Source organism: Coregonus lavaretus (assembly GCF_964263955.1).
Source record: "Coregonus lavaretus genome assembly, chromosome: 9".
Taxonomy (NCBI): Eukaryota; Metazoa; Chordata; class Actinopteri; order Salmoniformes; family Salmonidae; genus Coregonus; species Coregonus lavaretus.
The window spans coordinates 11753243-11770332 of NC_139996.1; the positions used below are offsets into that span (position 1 = coordinate 11753243).

The following is a 17090-nucleotide window of genomic DNA, read 5'->3' on the forward strand; positions in this document are numbered from 1 at the left end:
GCATCCCGTCAAAAGTTGTGCATTGGACCCTAGTCAAAATTAATACACTATATAGGGAATAGGATGCCATTTGGGACGCTACCATCGTGGTTAGGAATGGGAGGGGTTCAATGGCTGCCTTCCATTTGGAGGAAACAAGACTCCCCAGGGATCCCTGATGCATCTTATAGCGCTATGCTAATGGCTGCTAAGCATCTTCACAGAGCTGTGATGTTTTAGACCAAGTCAGTGCTTTTATGTGGAGTGGAGTTACTTTAGCTCTCCTCCTCTCAAGTTGTCTGGTTTTTTTTGGGTTGCCTATGTGCTATGAGTTCCTTTGAAGGGTTCCAATAGAACTCTCTGGAAACCCAAATGAATTCTATTTTAGGGGAAGGAGGAAGCTGATTTATGTGTAGTTCTATGCTTTGTGTAATTTCAGTTAAACCAGTATATGAGTGACTGTGAGTAAATGTGCGTAGGCTGGATTGTTGTGTAATCACTTGGGTTCCATTTCAGTCATGGAAATACTTTATTGATTGAAAGCATCAATCGCTTTTAATCTGAGAAGCCATCTGATGAAAGCCACTGAGTATGAGCTGACCTTCTTCTGTTGACCAATAGCAGGTAGCCTTGCGGTTAAGAGCGTTGGGCCAGTAACCGAAAGGTCACTTGATCGAATCCCGAGCCGACTAGGTGAAAAATCTGTCGGTGTGCCTCATTGCTAGAATAATGTGACTGTATTCAGTAGCTTATAGTTCGATGTAAGAATGAATTTTTGAAATGACTTTTGCAGTTTTCTAATCATGGACCTTTGTCTGACCCTGACACATTTACAGCAATATCCCTGACACGTTTACAGCAAAATCCCTGACACGTTTACAGCAATATCCCTGACACATTTACAGCAATATCCCTGACACGTTTACAGCAATATCCCTGACACGTTTACAGCAATATCCCTGACACGTTTACAGCAATATCCCTGACACGTTTACAGCAATATCCCTGACACGTTTACAGCAATATCCCTGACACGTTTACAGCAATATCCTCATGATCAGGAAGAGCTGTGGTGCTTTGTGATAGAAGAAAGGGCATCCAGTCTTTCTCTCCTCCTCTCCTCCATAAAGGGCTTTCATATGGTGGCAACAAAGCAATAAAGCCCAAACTACAGGAAAAATTGGTCATATTGACTCTTGCTGGAATACACTATATATCTTATAAAGGAAAAGCTTGGATGAAATTATTAATTCTTCAGAGTTAATGAAAGGGGCAAATGCATTTTCGTTCAGATCAGGACTCTATACCATATATGGAACTTGAGTGCAAGAAAAGGTGATGTTGAAATAGTGTTTTCCGAAGCAGTTTGATAACTGTGCGGCTTTCAATTTCCGCGCTGCTCCAACCACAAACTAGACTGGGAGATATAGTCTAGGCCAGGGATATTCAACTCTTACCCTACGAGGTCCGGAGCCTGCTGGTTTTCTATTCTACCTGATAATGAATTACACTGACCAGGTCTAAATCATTGCCTGATTAGAGGGGAACAATGAAAAAAGCAGTGGAGCTGGCTTCCAGGTCCAGAGTTGAGTTTGATGGGTCTAGACCTTCTTGCAGAAAAACAGACTTCAAACCCCTACTTCCGAGCAGTTTGTCTGAATTGTCAGTGGTGAATCACACAGGTTTGTCTTTTTTTATTCCTCGTTTTCTTTCCAATAGAGGTTTGTACGAGGATCCAAACCAATAACTCATTGGTAGTATTGCAGCAGCAGACAGCACCCGCTGCTCTCAGAGGACCCACTTCATCCATTCTTCAAATCATAACAGCGAGAGTCACAATATTGATACAGCAAACATGTTCTGAACGGTTCAATATTGCCAATCGTTTCCAATTTCAGAGTGCTGATGATCCACCTCTGGGATATATTGTGTGGTGATCAGCTGTGTGATGGATGGATGGTTGCAATCCTTGTCTCTCTGTCCATTCTGCGGATAGAGCTATTGTCTGTAGGTTATCATCAGACAGCTCCAGACCTGGGTTCAAATACTATTTGAAAATTATTGAAAATACTTTATCTGGGCTTGATTGAGCTTGCATGGCACACTGGAACCAATATAACAGTCCAATATAACAATGTGCAAACCTCGCCCATCTGGTACTCCAGTCAGGCTAAAGTATACTTCATAAGTATTTGAAAGATTTAGAATAGTATTTGAACCCAGGTCTGGACAGCTCATACAGTGAGATAGAGATCACCATATAGTGTAGACAGCTATTGATCTGAGTGAGAGTTCTCCATCTGTCATGTTAATCTGTGCACAGTGGTAGCTCTAGAGACCTCTATAGGATACAGTCTTCTCAGCTCCAGATCTGATAAAAGTAGCTTCCGTTCCACCTGAGAGTTAAGACTCGAAGTGGTCAGAGGTCAGCAGGGAATATACTGTAGTTACAGTGCATTCGGAAAGTATTCAGACCCCTTGACCTTTTCCACATTTTGTTACGTTACAGCCTTATTCTATAATGGATTAAATAAATAGAAATCCTCAGCAATCTACACACAATACCCCATAATGACAAAGTGAAAAGAGATTTTTTGAAATTTCTGCAAATTTATAAAAAAAAAGAAAACAGAAATACCTTATTTACATAAGTATTCAGACATTTGCTATGTGACTATAAATTGGGCTCAGGTGCATCCTGTTTCCATTGATCATCCTTAAGATGTTTCTACAATTTGATTGGAGTCCACCTGTGGTCAATTCAATTGATTGGACATGATTTAGAAAGGCACACCCCTGTCCGTATAAGGTCCCACAGTTGACAGTGCATGTCAGAGCAAGAACCAAGCCATGAGGTCGAAGGAATTGTCCGTAGAGCTCCGATACAGGATTGTGTCGAGGCACAGATCTGGGGAAGGGTACCAACACATTTCTGCAGCATTGAAGGTCCCCAAGAACACAGTGGCCTCCATCATTCTTAAATGGAAGAAGTTTGGAACCACCAAGACCCTTCTTTGAGCTGGCCGCCCGGCCAAACTGAGCAATCTGGGGAGAAGGGCCTTGGCCAGGGAGGTGACCAAGAACCCGATGGTCACTCTGACAGAGCTCTAGAGTTCCTCTGTGGAGATGGAAGAACCTTCCAGAAGGACAACCATCTCTGCCGCACTCCACAAATCAGGCCTTTATGGTAGAGTGGCCAGACGGAAGCCACTCTTCAGTAAAAGGCACATGACAGCCAGCTTGGAGTTTGCCAAAAGGCACCTAAAGACTCTCAGACCATGAGAAACAAGATTATCTGGTCTGATGAAACCAAGATTGAACTCTTTGGGCTGAATGCCAAGCATCACATCTGGAGGAAACCTGGCACCATCCCTACGGTGAAGCATGGTGGTGGCAGCATCATGCTGTGGGGATGTTTTTCAGCGGCAGGGACTGGGAGACTAGTCAGGATCGAGAAAAAGATGAATGGAAAACAGTACAGAGAGGTCCTTGATGAAAACCTGCTCCAGAGCGCTCAGGACCTGAGACTGGGGAGAAGGTTCACCTTCCAACAGAACAACAATCCTAAGCACACAGCCAAGACAACGCAGGAGTGGCTTCGGGACAAGTCTCTGAATGTCCTTGAGTGGCCCAGCCAGAGCCTGGACCTGAATCCGATCGAACATCTCTGGAGAGACCTGGCAGCAATGCTCCCCATCCAACCTGACAGAGCTTGAGAGGATCTGTAGAGAAGAATGGGAGAAACTCTCCAAATACAGGTGTGCCAAGCTTGTAGCGTCATACCCAAGAAGACTCGAGGCTGTAATTGCTGCCAAAAGTGCTTCAACAAAGTACTGAGTAAAGGGTCTAAATACTTATGTAAATGTATTATTTCAGTTTTTAATTTTTATACATTTGCAAAAAAATCTAAAAACCTGTTTTTGCTTTGTCATTGTGGGGTATTGTGTGTAGATTGATGAGGTAAATTACACCCTTTTCACATTAGGTAATACACTTACATTACCTAACAAAATTGACAGAAAATCTATAATATCTATCCATTGTGTAATCAAAGGTGTGATCAATGAAGACATCCTCTACAATCATTCATGCAAAAAAAACATTGTATTTTTTCAGATATAATTGCACCACACTCTGTAACGCCATGCGATCGAGGGCGGTTCTATTGCCTTACCAAGCAGTGATGCAGCCAGTCAAGATGCTCTCAATGCTTCAGCTGTAGAACTTTTGGGGGATTTGAGGGCCCATGCCAAACCTTTTTATCACTGGGGCCAAGCTCCCTGCCATCCAGGACCTCTATATGGCATGAAGCCTTAGAGTTCTTGGGAACAGGAATGATGGTGGTCATCTTACAATGTGGGGATTACAGACTGGGACAAGGAAAGGTTGAAAATGACTGTGAATATGCCTGCCAGCTGTTCTGCGCATGCTCTGAGAACACACCCTGGAATACCATTGGGTGTTGACCTGATTAAAGACCTTACTCACGTCGACCTCGGAGAGCGAGATCACCCAGTCGGTGACGGCCCTCACAACCGGCACAATGTTGTTATTGTTGAAGCATGCATAAAATGAATTGAGTTCGTCTGGTAGAGAGGCATCGTTGGGTCTTCCTTTTTAATCCGTAATGGACTCTAGCCCCTGCCACATGCGGTGGGCGCGGAGCCTGTGGAATATGATTCCTCCTTATTCCTATATTGTCCTTTTGCTCGTTTGATGACTCTGTGGAGGTCGTAGCGGGACCTCTTGTACTTCTTCCTGTCTTCAGCCGTAGCCTCATGGTTGTCTGCGATAGCCCTGTGTGCGGTAGCCCTGTCCTTTAGTTTAGCGCCAACCTCTGTGTTAATCCAGGGCTTTTAATTGGGGAAGCAGCAAACCTTCACTGTTGGGACAACGTCGCCAATGCATTTCCTAATGAAGCTGGTGATGGAGGTGGTGATTTGCCTAATAGAACAGCAGCATTGACTGTGTGTATGTGTGTGTTTGTGTGTGTGTTTGTGTGTGTGTGTGTGTGTGGATTCCAGTCACCCGAGCCACGGACTGTTCACTCTGTTACCATCTGGCAAGCGGTATCGGAGCATTGGGTCTCGGATCAACAGGCTCTGAGACAGCTTGTACCACCAGGCCATCAGACTGCTGAACAGTTAACCTTAGATTATTTGCACTGACTACCCACACATCCAACCCCCCCACACACACACACACATTCAGTGCTGCTGTTCTATTATATACTATTATACTGAATAAAATTATAAATGCAACATGTAAAGTGTTGGTCCCATGTTTCATGAGCTGAAATAAAAGATCCCAGAAATGTTCCTTATGCACAACATTTTCAATAATCTCCAATTTTGGGCACAGATTTGTTTACATCCCTGTTAGTGAGCATTTCTCCTTTGCCAAGATAATCCATCCACCTGACAGGTGTGGCATATCAAGAAGCTGATTAAACAGCATGATCATTACACAGGTACACCTTGTGCTGGGGACAATAATAGGCTACTCTAAAATGTGCAGTTTTGTCACACAACACAATGCCACAGATGTCTAAAGTTTTGACAGAGCATGCAATTAGCATGCTGACTGCAGGAATGTCCACCAGATCTGTTGCCAGATAATTGAATGTTAATTTCTCTACCATAAGCCGCCTCCAATGTCGTTTTAGAGAATTTGGCAGCACGTCCAACTGGCCTCACAACCGCAGACCACGTGTAACCACGCCAGCCCAGGACCTCCACATCTGGCTTCTTCACAATACAGGATTGTCTGAGACCAGCCACCTGAACAGCTGATGAAACTGAGGAGTATTTATGTCTGTAATAAAGCCCTTTTGTGGGGAAAAACTCATTCTGATTGGCCGGGCCTGGCTCCCCAGTGGGAGGGCCTATGCCCTCCCAGGCCCACCCATGGCTGCGCCCCTACCCAGTTATGTGAAATCCATAGATTAGGGCCTAATGAATTTATTTCAATTGACTGATTTCCTTATATGAACTGTAACTCTGTAAAATCGTTGACATTGTTGAATGTTGCGTTTATATTTTTGTTCAGTATATTTATTCTACTGCATGACGTACTCACTACCCACTTTACAGTATATTTGTAAATACAGAGTAAATACAGTCTACTATTACTATGCATACCACCTCTCTTATTACTTATAATACTTGTTATTTTTTACTTGACTCTTATTGTTATTATTGATATTGATTAATGTACTGCATTGTTGAGGGAGATAGCACATAAGCATTTCTCTTCACCTTTTATACCTGCTTTAAACTGTAATACAATTTGATTTAATTTGAGTGTGTTTGTGTGTGTGTATGGAGCTGCAGGCTGGATTGTGTTTCTCTGTCTGTCAGAACATTCTTATTCTAACTTTGTTAGACTGTTAGCCATTCATCACCTGATCCCCCCCCCCGCCCAAATGTTTCTAATCACAGTTCATTATCATGCATATTTTTTTTTATATCATCATATTGATTTAATAATGCAGTCAAAAGAACACCAGAGTTCAACTCAGTCACGTAACAATATAATTACCATTTATATTATTTTATTAGACCTTCTTTATATTCAGATATTATGAGCTCAGGTTGCTGTCTGATTATTGAAAATTAACTCCACAACCTACTGGTGGGAAGAATAAAAGAGTCGGTTCAGAGGTGCTACTTAATTAGCAGGATTAGATATTACATTTATTTTCCTCGTCAAAGCCTTCCTCTCGATGTAAATAGTCAAATAGTCAAAATGCTAATTCTAGTTAAGAATATAAATTGTCTAGGCATACAACGTATGTTCCTAGTTGCTAGAATTTGAAATTATAGAATGGGCACAGCGCAACTGTAAGGATGTAATTGCCAAATGCAACTCCAAATGGCTGCAGGTACCTCCACCACGGAAGGAACATTGATTTGAATCGGAATGCCTATTTTATCCATTTTAATCTATGGGGCTAGACCAGAGGGAAAAGCAATCACCACCAGAGAAAGAGGGTGGTTGGATTCCAGGGAAAAGCAATCAACACCCAATACAAAAACAAAATGATGAAGCATGGGGGTAGGTGTAGTGGGTGTATTTCTTCCCCAGTATTGTCTCGTTTTAGGAGACATCCCAATCACCCATAGCTGAACGTGTGTCTCCTGAGAGACAGATGTACTCTACATGGCCTCTTGGGAACAGGAAGCCTGCAGTCAGCAGGACGCTCCTCTTCAGGACTCGTGGAGAGTAAACAAACACACACACACACACACACGTGCTAGTAATAACAACATTCACACCACAGCTCCTCTAACCACCTCTTCTCTCTGCAGACTCCACCCTCACTGCTTCCAACACCAATCAGTGAAAATACTCACAGTATTCACACTGACATTCTGCTTGTCGCAAATAAATATTTTCCCATCTAGGCTGTGTTTTAATCGGATCTCTGGTCTATTTGCCTATTTCACCACTACCTTACTGTACACTCTGCTTTTAAAGGCTCTCCTGATCTACTGTTATAAACCAAAACATTTTTTATTTTATTTTATTTTTACAGTCTTTTGCTTCTGGTCATCTCTGGTGTAATTCACTCCACTCTTTTTGCAATCTGTAGACATGGTGTTATTAATGTGTGACCTATGATGTATTTATTGTGACTAGTCTTTTTGTTTTTCTGCTATTTTCTTGTTGTCATGTCTTTTTAAAAACAGTATGCTGCATGTAAATGAACTATAACTCCCTCCTACTGCAGGTTCCTGTGGCAGGGCTGAGGAGGGATGCTCTTGGCGGAGTGCAGTAGCACCAGTAGGCTGCTGGAGGCTCTGTGTGGCAGGAGGAGGGTGGTGGTGTCGGCCATGAAGCTGCCCTGCTCCTTCTGCTGTTCCCTCTGGTTCCTCCTGCTCCTGGGGGCCGGGTCCTTACTCCTCCTCGTCCACCTCCAGGGCCTCTCAGACATGCTCCAGCAACAGACCCCAGGTCAGTGTACTAGTCTACAGCACTCTGGATTTTTCAAAGCAGTGTACGCACATCCAGTAACTTGCATGATGAAGACCTTTGAGTTGAAACGTTGCACAACAACACTGCAGGAGCATTCAACAGTGTACTGGTATCTAGCTATCTACTTTTTGTGTTGGTGTGGTCCTCATAGTTTTACTGATCTCAGATAATGCCGGGTTGTTTTGTGTTCTTTGTTGTTGTGAATGTCCAATAAATAGAAACTTCTGGCCAATAAGAATACAGTAGTAGTAATCGTGATTGATAAGCCATTCAAAATGTCATCAGTTTTGAGAGGACCCTCGAGACACCTAATAAAAACTGTCATCATCATTAAGCCTATCTGTGAGGAGATCTTTGTATTTGTTTAGAGCTGTACTGTGCTGCACTATACTGCTGTGCTGTACTGTGTCTATTCCCTGGTGTGAGTGGATGCTATAGTCTCTGTGGCAACAGTGTCTCTAGCAGAGATTTCCAGAGCTGTTATATGCTACTTATGGTCTGATACACACAGGTGACATATAACCCAGACAGAGTGGATATACTGTAACTCTCTGGTATTGAATTTGGCTCAGTGTTGTGCTTTGTGACTTTGCATTTATCCTCTCATTGTTGGGATTTGGTGCAGTAATGAAGAGAATATGTTTTAAAATATGTTCTCTTTTCAATTAGGCTAAACCCGTTCTACACGTTTTTATTGAACACTCAGCTTGTTATTATCAAGGTTCTTGAAATGGCACACCTCGTTTGTGGAATAAAATAATCATGTCTGCGGGGGGGGGGGGGAGATTCGAAGACCAGAAAAATCTGAAAAGCAGTTCAGTGAAGAGAAAATGTTTTGGAAATGGCAGAGTTAGTAAATTACATTTCACAGATCAATATAATGGCATAGATTAAGCAACACATCAGAGGCCATGTTTAAATTGCCTCTCTTGAGAATCATCAGTGGGAAACGCACAGTACCCTGAAATTGGTTTGTAATGCCTTTATTAGAAATTGCTTTTGAAATCCTTCACAGACAAAATACATTAAACAAATGCAGATGTTCAATAATTATATAACCCCATGTGTCACGCACGTTGACTGATGACTTGTGGAACCAAGGCGCAGCGTGATAAGCGTACATTTTATTTTGTACACAACACACGAACAAAACAACAAAACGAACGATACGTGAAGTCCTGAGGTTACAACAACACAAACATCACAAACTAACTGGTGCCAACAGGCTGCCTAAGTATGGTCCCCAATCAGAGACAACGAGCTACAGCTGCCTCTGATTGGGAACCACCCTGGCCAACATAGATCTAAACGATCTAGAACAAAAAAAATAGAAACCTAAACATAGAAAAATCCACACCCTGGCTCAACATTTAAGAGTCCCCAGAGCCAGGGCGTGACACCATGTAAGGATATTGACATAGAGGGAGGATGTAATTGTCAAAGTTAGAGCGCAGTGTGATTCCAATGGCAGAGTACCGTTGTTGTAATGCTGCTGTTGTTGCCTCATGAAATGCTAAAGAAATAAATCAAATTACCTAGATGTAAACAAACTTGAAGACTAAATGTGCTCATTTGCAACTAAATGATTAGCATGCCACTAGCTGATTTACCTAAACGTAAAATAATTACCACCTGTACCCCTCAGTCTGTAAATCCAGTGAGTAAATTCAGCGTCTTTCTAGCAAAAATCGTTGCATAGTCAAGTCTTTAGTGATGGTTAGAACACTTCTCAATGACCTTCGCAGACCTTCACCTTTACAGTCCTTTGCTGTCTGACTCCTGTGCGGTAAGGAAAGAGGCCAGGGAGTGTCCTACTCATTAATCAGATACTGTAACCAGTCCAGTGGCAGTACAGTACCATACGGCCTCACTCTCTCACTCACAGCTGAGTCAACTGTCTCAATGTGGGCTGCTCAAAATATCATCCCCAAAACATCTGTTTGGCTCCCGTGCCCATATGGTGAGGGTTGAGGGGAGGTGAGGGGAGGGGAAAGGAGGGAGAGAAGGGGTCTAAAGGGAGGTGAGGGGAGGAAGAGGATGGGGTGGGGGGGGGGGGGGGGGGGGGGGGTGAGGAGAGGTGAGGTGACAGTGATGAGAAGGTCCAGAGAGGGATCAATACAATATTCAGCAGGTTAACTCAAACCTGAGCCTGCCATCTTCCCTCAGCCTTCATCAGACACTGGCCCTCTTGAAATAGCACAGCTAGTGGGGTGGTTCTACACAGGTATGAGAGCAACTTCACTCTATTAATGCATACTCAAACCAATAATAATTCAGTTCATTGTCTAACCTTTATTAATCTATATTGATTTCAAGGTTTGGAGCTAAAAGTATAGTTGTCGTCTCCTCTCAATGATTGTTACAGTGTTACTGTGGTATTACACTTGGATTTAACTTATATACCTACCATAAGCTTAGGCTACTTGGATGGGTTATTGGACCAGCTTGGATATCCTCTAGCCCCAAACTCTAATTGATTAGCACATAATTGATTCCACTGCTCTCAGGGAGGGAGGAAAGTGCACAATAAGATTACAGAGAGTGATAATAACTCACATGCCGTTTCGGATGATTGTTCCTCTTTAATTGAATCAATGCACATCTCAATTTCAGAGCTGCTTGTGAAAACAGCACTGTGCAGTATTTATAATCCAACTGGCATTTTGAAGTGCCACTCTATTTTATTTTATCACTTTCACTCTTTCTTTTCCCTCTATTTTCTCCAAATGAGGCCTACTCAGTACTGTATTAAAGAAAATAAACTGCAACTCACAGCACACACATTCTGCTGCTAATTCAAAGGAATCTACTAGGCTACTGAAGTGCATCTCTTCCAAATTATCTCTTCCTTTTACACTGACAGCTTTTTATTCAATAGCCCTCATCCAGATCATATGCTATTAATTTATTTTGCTATACATCTCTGAAACACATTGCCAGACTTTATTCAAATAAATTAAATATATATTTTTCGTTGTCTGTCTGCCTTATGAGATACTACCTCGGATAGCTAACTGATAGTTAACTTATCAATGGCCCTGAAAAAGTTGTGACAGGCTTTTGTTCAGAACTTGGGGCTTTTCAAACAGAAGGTGTAACACTGGGTATGGCTGCATTCAGCTGAGGTGAGCCCGAGACAGTAAAGCACATTATTAAATCACATCAAAGCTTTCCTGACTTCTCTTTTTCCTTCTCTCTCTCTCTCTCCCTCTCCCTCTCCCTCTCCCTCTCCCTCTCCCTCTCCCTCTCCCTCTCCCTCTCCCTCTCTCTCTCCCCACCTCTTCCTCCCTCTCCCTCTCCCTCTCCCCACCTCTCCCTCTCCATCTCCCTCTCTATCTCCCCACCTCTCCCTCTCCATCTCTCTCTCTCTCTCCCCACCTCTCCCTCTCCCGCTCTCTCTCCCCACCTCTCCATCTCCATCTCACTCTCTCCCTCCACATCTCTCTCTCCATCTCTCTCTCTCCCTCCCTCCCTCCCTTCCTTTACTCTCTCTGTGCGACATATTGAATTATCTCCCTGAAGTGACCTAATGCAATTTGAAAGTTTGACTATGGGTGTGTGAGACGTGTGATGTGTGTCCTATTTGAGTCAAAACAAAAACATGTCACAGCAAGCTAAACCCTAATTTGGAAGGCTAGATTTAATTAATGTTCACCGGGGGTGGTCCAACAGCAGCCTACCCTACACATTTTCATTGGCAGCCACTCTGCTCTCCAAGATAAGAACATTGAAATGCATATTTATTCTAGTCTGTTTGAATATCTTTAGTGACATTCCCATTATTTTATTTTGCTATTGTTATGCCATTCTCGGGATAAGCCGTGGGTTTACGTCCAGGGTATCAATTGTCAATTCTGCTGCTGTGTCTTGAGCAAACGCAAACTATCTCACATTGACAAGACGTGAGCGTTTGCCTGTCCGCCTGTTAGTGAGTATGACAGAAAATGTCTCTGTAACAATACGTAGATAATAAATTGTTTAGAACTAAACCCACCTCAATCCAGGGATTTGTGAGCCCACACAAAGGTGGGAGTCTTTTCAATCCACACAGTTCAAGACTGAGGCTAACGGTTGCTTGGCAGTAACCATGCCACACACTCTTAGAAAAAAAAGGATTCAAAAGGGTTCTTCGACTGCCTACGAACTTTCTCTCCCCGCTTGACCACCTCCCTCAGATGACCATTCCGCTACCCAAGAATAGCAAAGTACCCTTTACTGGCTCAAACAGCTGACCAATCAGCCTGTTACCAACTCTTAGTAAACTTTTGGAAAAATTGTGTTTGACCAGATACAATGCTATTTCACAGTAAACTAATTAACAACAGATATTCAGCACGCATATAGGGAAGGGCATTCAACATGTCCGGCACTTACACAAATGACTGATGATTGGCTGAGAGAAGCTGTTTTGTTAGACTTTATGCAGCTTTTGACATAATCTATCATAATCTGCTGCTGTTATGGATTTACATCCCCCGCTATAGTGTGGACCGAGAGTTACCTGTCTAACAGAACACAGAGGGTGTATTTTAATGGAAGCCTCTCCAACATAATCCAGGTAGAGTCAAGCATTCCCCAGGGCAGCTGTCTAGGCCCCTTACTTTTTAAAATCTTTATTAATGACCTGCCACTGGCTCTGAGTAAAGCCTGTGTGTCTATGTATGCTGATGACTCAACACTATACAGTCGTGGTCAAAAGTTTTGAGAATGACACAAATATTAATTTTCACAAAGTCTGCTGCCTCATTTTTTATGATGGCAATTTGCATATACTTCAGAATGTTATGAAGAGTGATCAGATGAATTGCAACTAATTGCAAAGTCCCTCTTTGCCATGAAAATGAACTTAATCCCCCCAAAACATTTCCACTGCATTTCAGCCCTGCCACAAAAGGACCAGCTGACATCATGTCAGTGATTCTCTCGTTAACACAGGTGAGAGTGTTGACGAGGACAAGGCTGGAGATCACTCTGTCATGTTGATTGAGTTAGAATAACAGACTGGAAGCTTTAAAAGGAGGATGGTGCTTGAAATCATTGTTCTTCCTCTGTTAACCATGGTTACCTGCAAGGAAACACGTGACGTCATCATTGCTTTGCACAAAAAGGGCTTCACAGGCAAGGATATTGCTACTAGTAAGATTGCACCTAAATCAACCATTTATCGTATCATCAAGAACTTCAAGGAGAGAGGTTCAATTGTTGTGAAGAAGGCTTCAGGGCGCCCAAGAAAGTCCAGCAAGCGCCGGGACCGTCTCCTAAAGTTGATTCAGCTGCGGGATCGGGGCACCACCAGTGCAGAGCTTGCTCAGGAATGGCAGCAGGCAGGTGTGAGTGCATCTGCACGCACAGTGAGGCAAATACTTTTGGAGGATAGCCTCGTGTCAAGAAGGGCAGCGAGGAAGCCACTTCTCTCCAGGAAAAACATCAGGGACAGACTGATATTCTGCAAAAGGTACAGGGATTGGACTGCTGAGGACTGGGGTAAAGTAATTTTCTCTGATGAATCCCGTTTCCGATTGTTTGGTGCATCCGGAAAAAAGCTTGTCTGGAGAAGACAAGGTGAGCGCTACCATCAGTCCTGTGTCATGCCAACAGTAAAGCATCCTGAGACCATTCATGTGTGGGGTTGCTTCTCAGCCAAGGGAGTGGGCTCACTCACAATTTTGCCTAAGAACACAGCCATGAATAAAGAATGGTACCAACACATCCTCCGAGAGCAACTTCTCCCAACCATCCAAGAACAGTTTGCTGATGAACAATGCCTTTTCCAGCATGATGGAGCACCTTGCATTAAGGCAAAAGTGATAACTAAGTGGCTCGGGGAACAAAACATCGAAATGTTGAGTCCATGGCCAGGAAACTCCCCAGACGTTAATCCCATTGAGAACTTGTGGTCAATCCTCAAGAGGTGGGTGGACAAACAAAAACCCACAAATTCGGACAAACTCCAAGCATTGATTATGCAAGAATGGGCTGCCATCAGTCAGGATGTGGCCCGGAAGTTAATTGACAGCATGCCAGGGCAGATTGCAGAGGTCTTGAAAAAGAAGGGTCAACACTGCAAATATTGACTCTTTGCCTAAACTTAATATAATTGTCAATAAAAGCCTTTGACACTTATGGAATGCTTGTAATTATACTTCAGTATACCATAGTAACATCTGACAAAAATATCTAAAAACACTGAAGCAGCAAACTTTGTGAAGACCAATACTTGTGTCATTCTCAAAACGTTTGACCACGACTGTACACATCAGCTACCACAGCAAGTGAAATCACTGCAACACTTAACAAAGAGCTGCAGTCAGTTTCAGAATGAGTGGCAAGAAATAAGTTAGTCCTAAATATTTCAAAAACTGAAAGCATTGTATTTGGGACAAATCATTCACTAAACCCTAAACCTCAACTAAATCATGTAATGAATAATGTGGAAATTGAGCAAGTTGAGGAGACTAAACTGCTTGGAGTAACCCTGGATTGTAAACTGTCATGGTCAAAACATATTAATGCAACAGTAGCTAAGATGGGGAGAGGTCTGTCCATAATAAAGTGTTACTCTGCCTTCTTAACAACACTATCAACGAGGCAGGTCCTACAGGCCCTAGTTTTGTCACACCTGGACTACTGTCTAGTCAGGTGACACAAAGAGGGACTTAGGACAATTACAATTGGCCCAGAACAGGAAAGCATGTCTGGCCCTTAAATGTACACGGAGAGCTAACATCCTGGCTCAAAGTAAAGGAGAGATTGATTTCATCACTACTTGTATTTGTGAGCGGTATTGACATGTTGAATGCTGTCTGTTTAATCTACTAGCACACAGATCGGACACTCATGCATACCCCACAAGACATGTCACCAGAGGTCTCTTCACAGTCCCCAAGTCCAGAACAGACTACGAGAGGCGCACAGTACTACATAGAGCCATGATTACATGGAACTCTATTCCACATCAAGTAACTCATGCAAGCAGTAAAATTTGATTAAAAAACAGATAATAAACACACCTTATGGAACAGCAGGGACTGTGAAGAGACACACACACACAGGTACAGACACATGCATGCACAAATGCATGACAACATAGACACTATACACACATGTACACATGGATTTTGTATTGTAGATATGTGGTAGTAGAGTAGTGGCCTGAGGGCACTTAATCTTTGCCTCGATCCTGACTAGTCTCCCAGTCCCTGTTGCTGAAAAACATCCCCACAGCATGATGCTGCCACCACCATGCTTCACCGTAGGGATGGTGCCAGTTTTCCTCCAGCCGTGATGCTTGGCATTCAGGCCAAAGAGTTTAATCTTGGTTTCATCAGACCAGAGAATCTTGTTTCTCATGGTCTGAGAGTCTTTAGGTGCCTTTTGGCAAACTCCAAGCGGGCTGTCATGTGCCTTTTACTGAGGAGTGGCTTCCGTCTGGCCACGCTACCATAAAGGCCTGATTGGTGTAGTGCTGCAGAGATGGTTGTCCTTCTGGAAGGTTCTCCCATCTCCACAGAGGAACTCTGGAGCTCTGTCAGAGTGACCATTAGGTTCTTGGTCACCTCCCTGACCAAGGCCCTTCTCCTCGATTGCTCAGTTTGGCCGGGTGGCCAGCTCTAGGAAGAGTCTTGGTGGTTCCAAACTTTTTCCATTTAAGAATGATGGAGGCCACTGTGTTCTTTGGGACCTTCAATGCTGCAAAAATGTTTTGGTACCCTTCCCCAGATCTGTGCCTCGACACAATCCTGTCTTGGAGCTCTACAGACAATTCCTTCGACCTCATGGCTTGGTTTTTGCTCTGACATGCATTGTCAACTGTGGAACCTTATATAGACAGGTGTGTGCTTTTCCAAATCATGTCCAATCAATTCAATTTACCACAATTCAATTTAATCAAGTTGGAGAAGTATCTCAAGGATGGTCAATGGAAACAGGATGCACCTGAGCTCAATTTCGAGTCTCATAGCAAAGGGTCTGAATACTTATGTAAATAAGGTATTTATGTTTTTAAGGTTTAATACATTTTCATACATTTCTAAAAACCTGTTTTCGCTTTGTCATTATGGGGTATTGTGTGTAGATTGCTGAGGATTTTTATTTATTTAAGAATTAGGCTGTAACGTAACAAAATGTGTAAAAAGTCAAGAAGTCTGAATACTTTCCGAAGGCACTGTACATATAAAAATATCACTCAAGCCATGAACTTTCTAATGACTGTCTATCTCATGATGTTGTGATGCAGTTTTTCTAAATTATTTGTATTCTTTGTGTGCTTTGAAGCACTATATAAGTTGGATAAATCATTATGAGTTATTATTATTATAAGATAACCCTTTTTGGTTCCAGGTAAAACCCTTTTGGGTTCCATGTAGAACCCTGTATGGAAAGGGTTCTACATGGAACCCAATAGGGTTCTACCTGAAACCAAAAAGGGTTCTTCAAAGGGTTCTCCTGTGGGGACAGCCGATGAACTCTTTTAGGTTCTAGATAGCACCTTTTTTTTCTACGAGTGCTCCATTCATTTCACCCCTAGACTCAGATGTTGTCCCTCAGCCCCTATTATTATCAAGTATTCTCTGCTTGAATTCTATGTGGACTAACACAATGTTCATAATGGTTTCTTAGGGAACACTTCAGAGAACACTTCAGTTGGACTACCTACATTTCCTTGAATCTCTCACTTCTCTATATTTTCTCGGGAAGTCAGTTTTGAAATAGCACTGTTAATATAGTGATTGAACTCTCTATCAGTGCAGTAAGAAACCGTATGATGTTGTATGTTTAAGCAGTGTCTAAGTTTCTATAATAAAACAAGGGCTTTACGACCTACCCGATACTTGGAATAAACACATTTCATGTCAGGGCTCAGGTTCAGTCAGTTTGCGACCTTGGTTCACTTGCCTCATGAGGTTATGGCAACAAAACCCACACTTGTGTGTACAAAACCCACACTTTGTTTTTTCCATACTGTGTCATATCCTGTCTTTGCAAGGAGACCTCATTAAAAAAAGTGGACAAACAGACAAACAGACAGACATACAGTGAGGGAGCATCACCACCTTGTATGGAATGGGCCTGTTGCACCAGGTTAGCATGGTCAATACTCTGTGTGCAGCCTCTCTGGAGGCAATGTGGGGAGG

General features: G+C 42.8%; 1 protein-coding gene across 1 annotated transcript in view; it reads left to right on the forward strand.

Annotated features, from left to right (window-relative positions):
• Positions 1-7736: 7736 nt before the first annotated feature.
• LOC311135209 (carbohydrate sulfotransferase 8-like) overlaps positions 7737-17090 on the forward strand; it is a gene marked incomplete at both ends in the record, with an annotated part of 102492 nt that continues 93138 nt past the window's right edge. The window contains one exon of the mRNA XM_084169141.1: positions 7737-7935. Within this exon, the coding sequence (XP_084025267.1) occupies positions 7737-7935 (199 nt within the window). The remainder of the gene's footprint in view (positions 7936-17090) is intronic.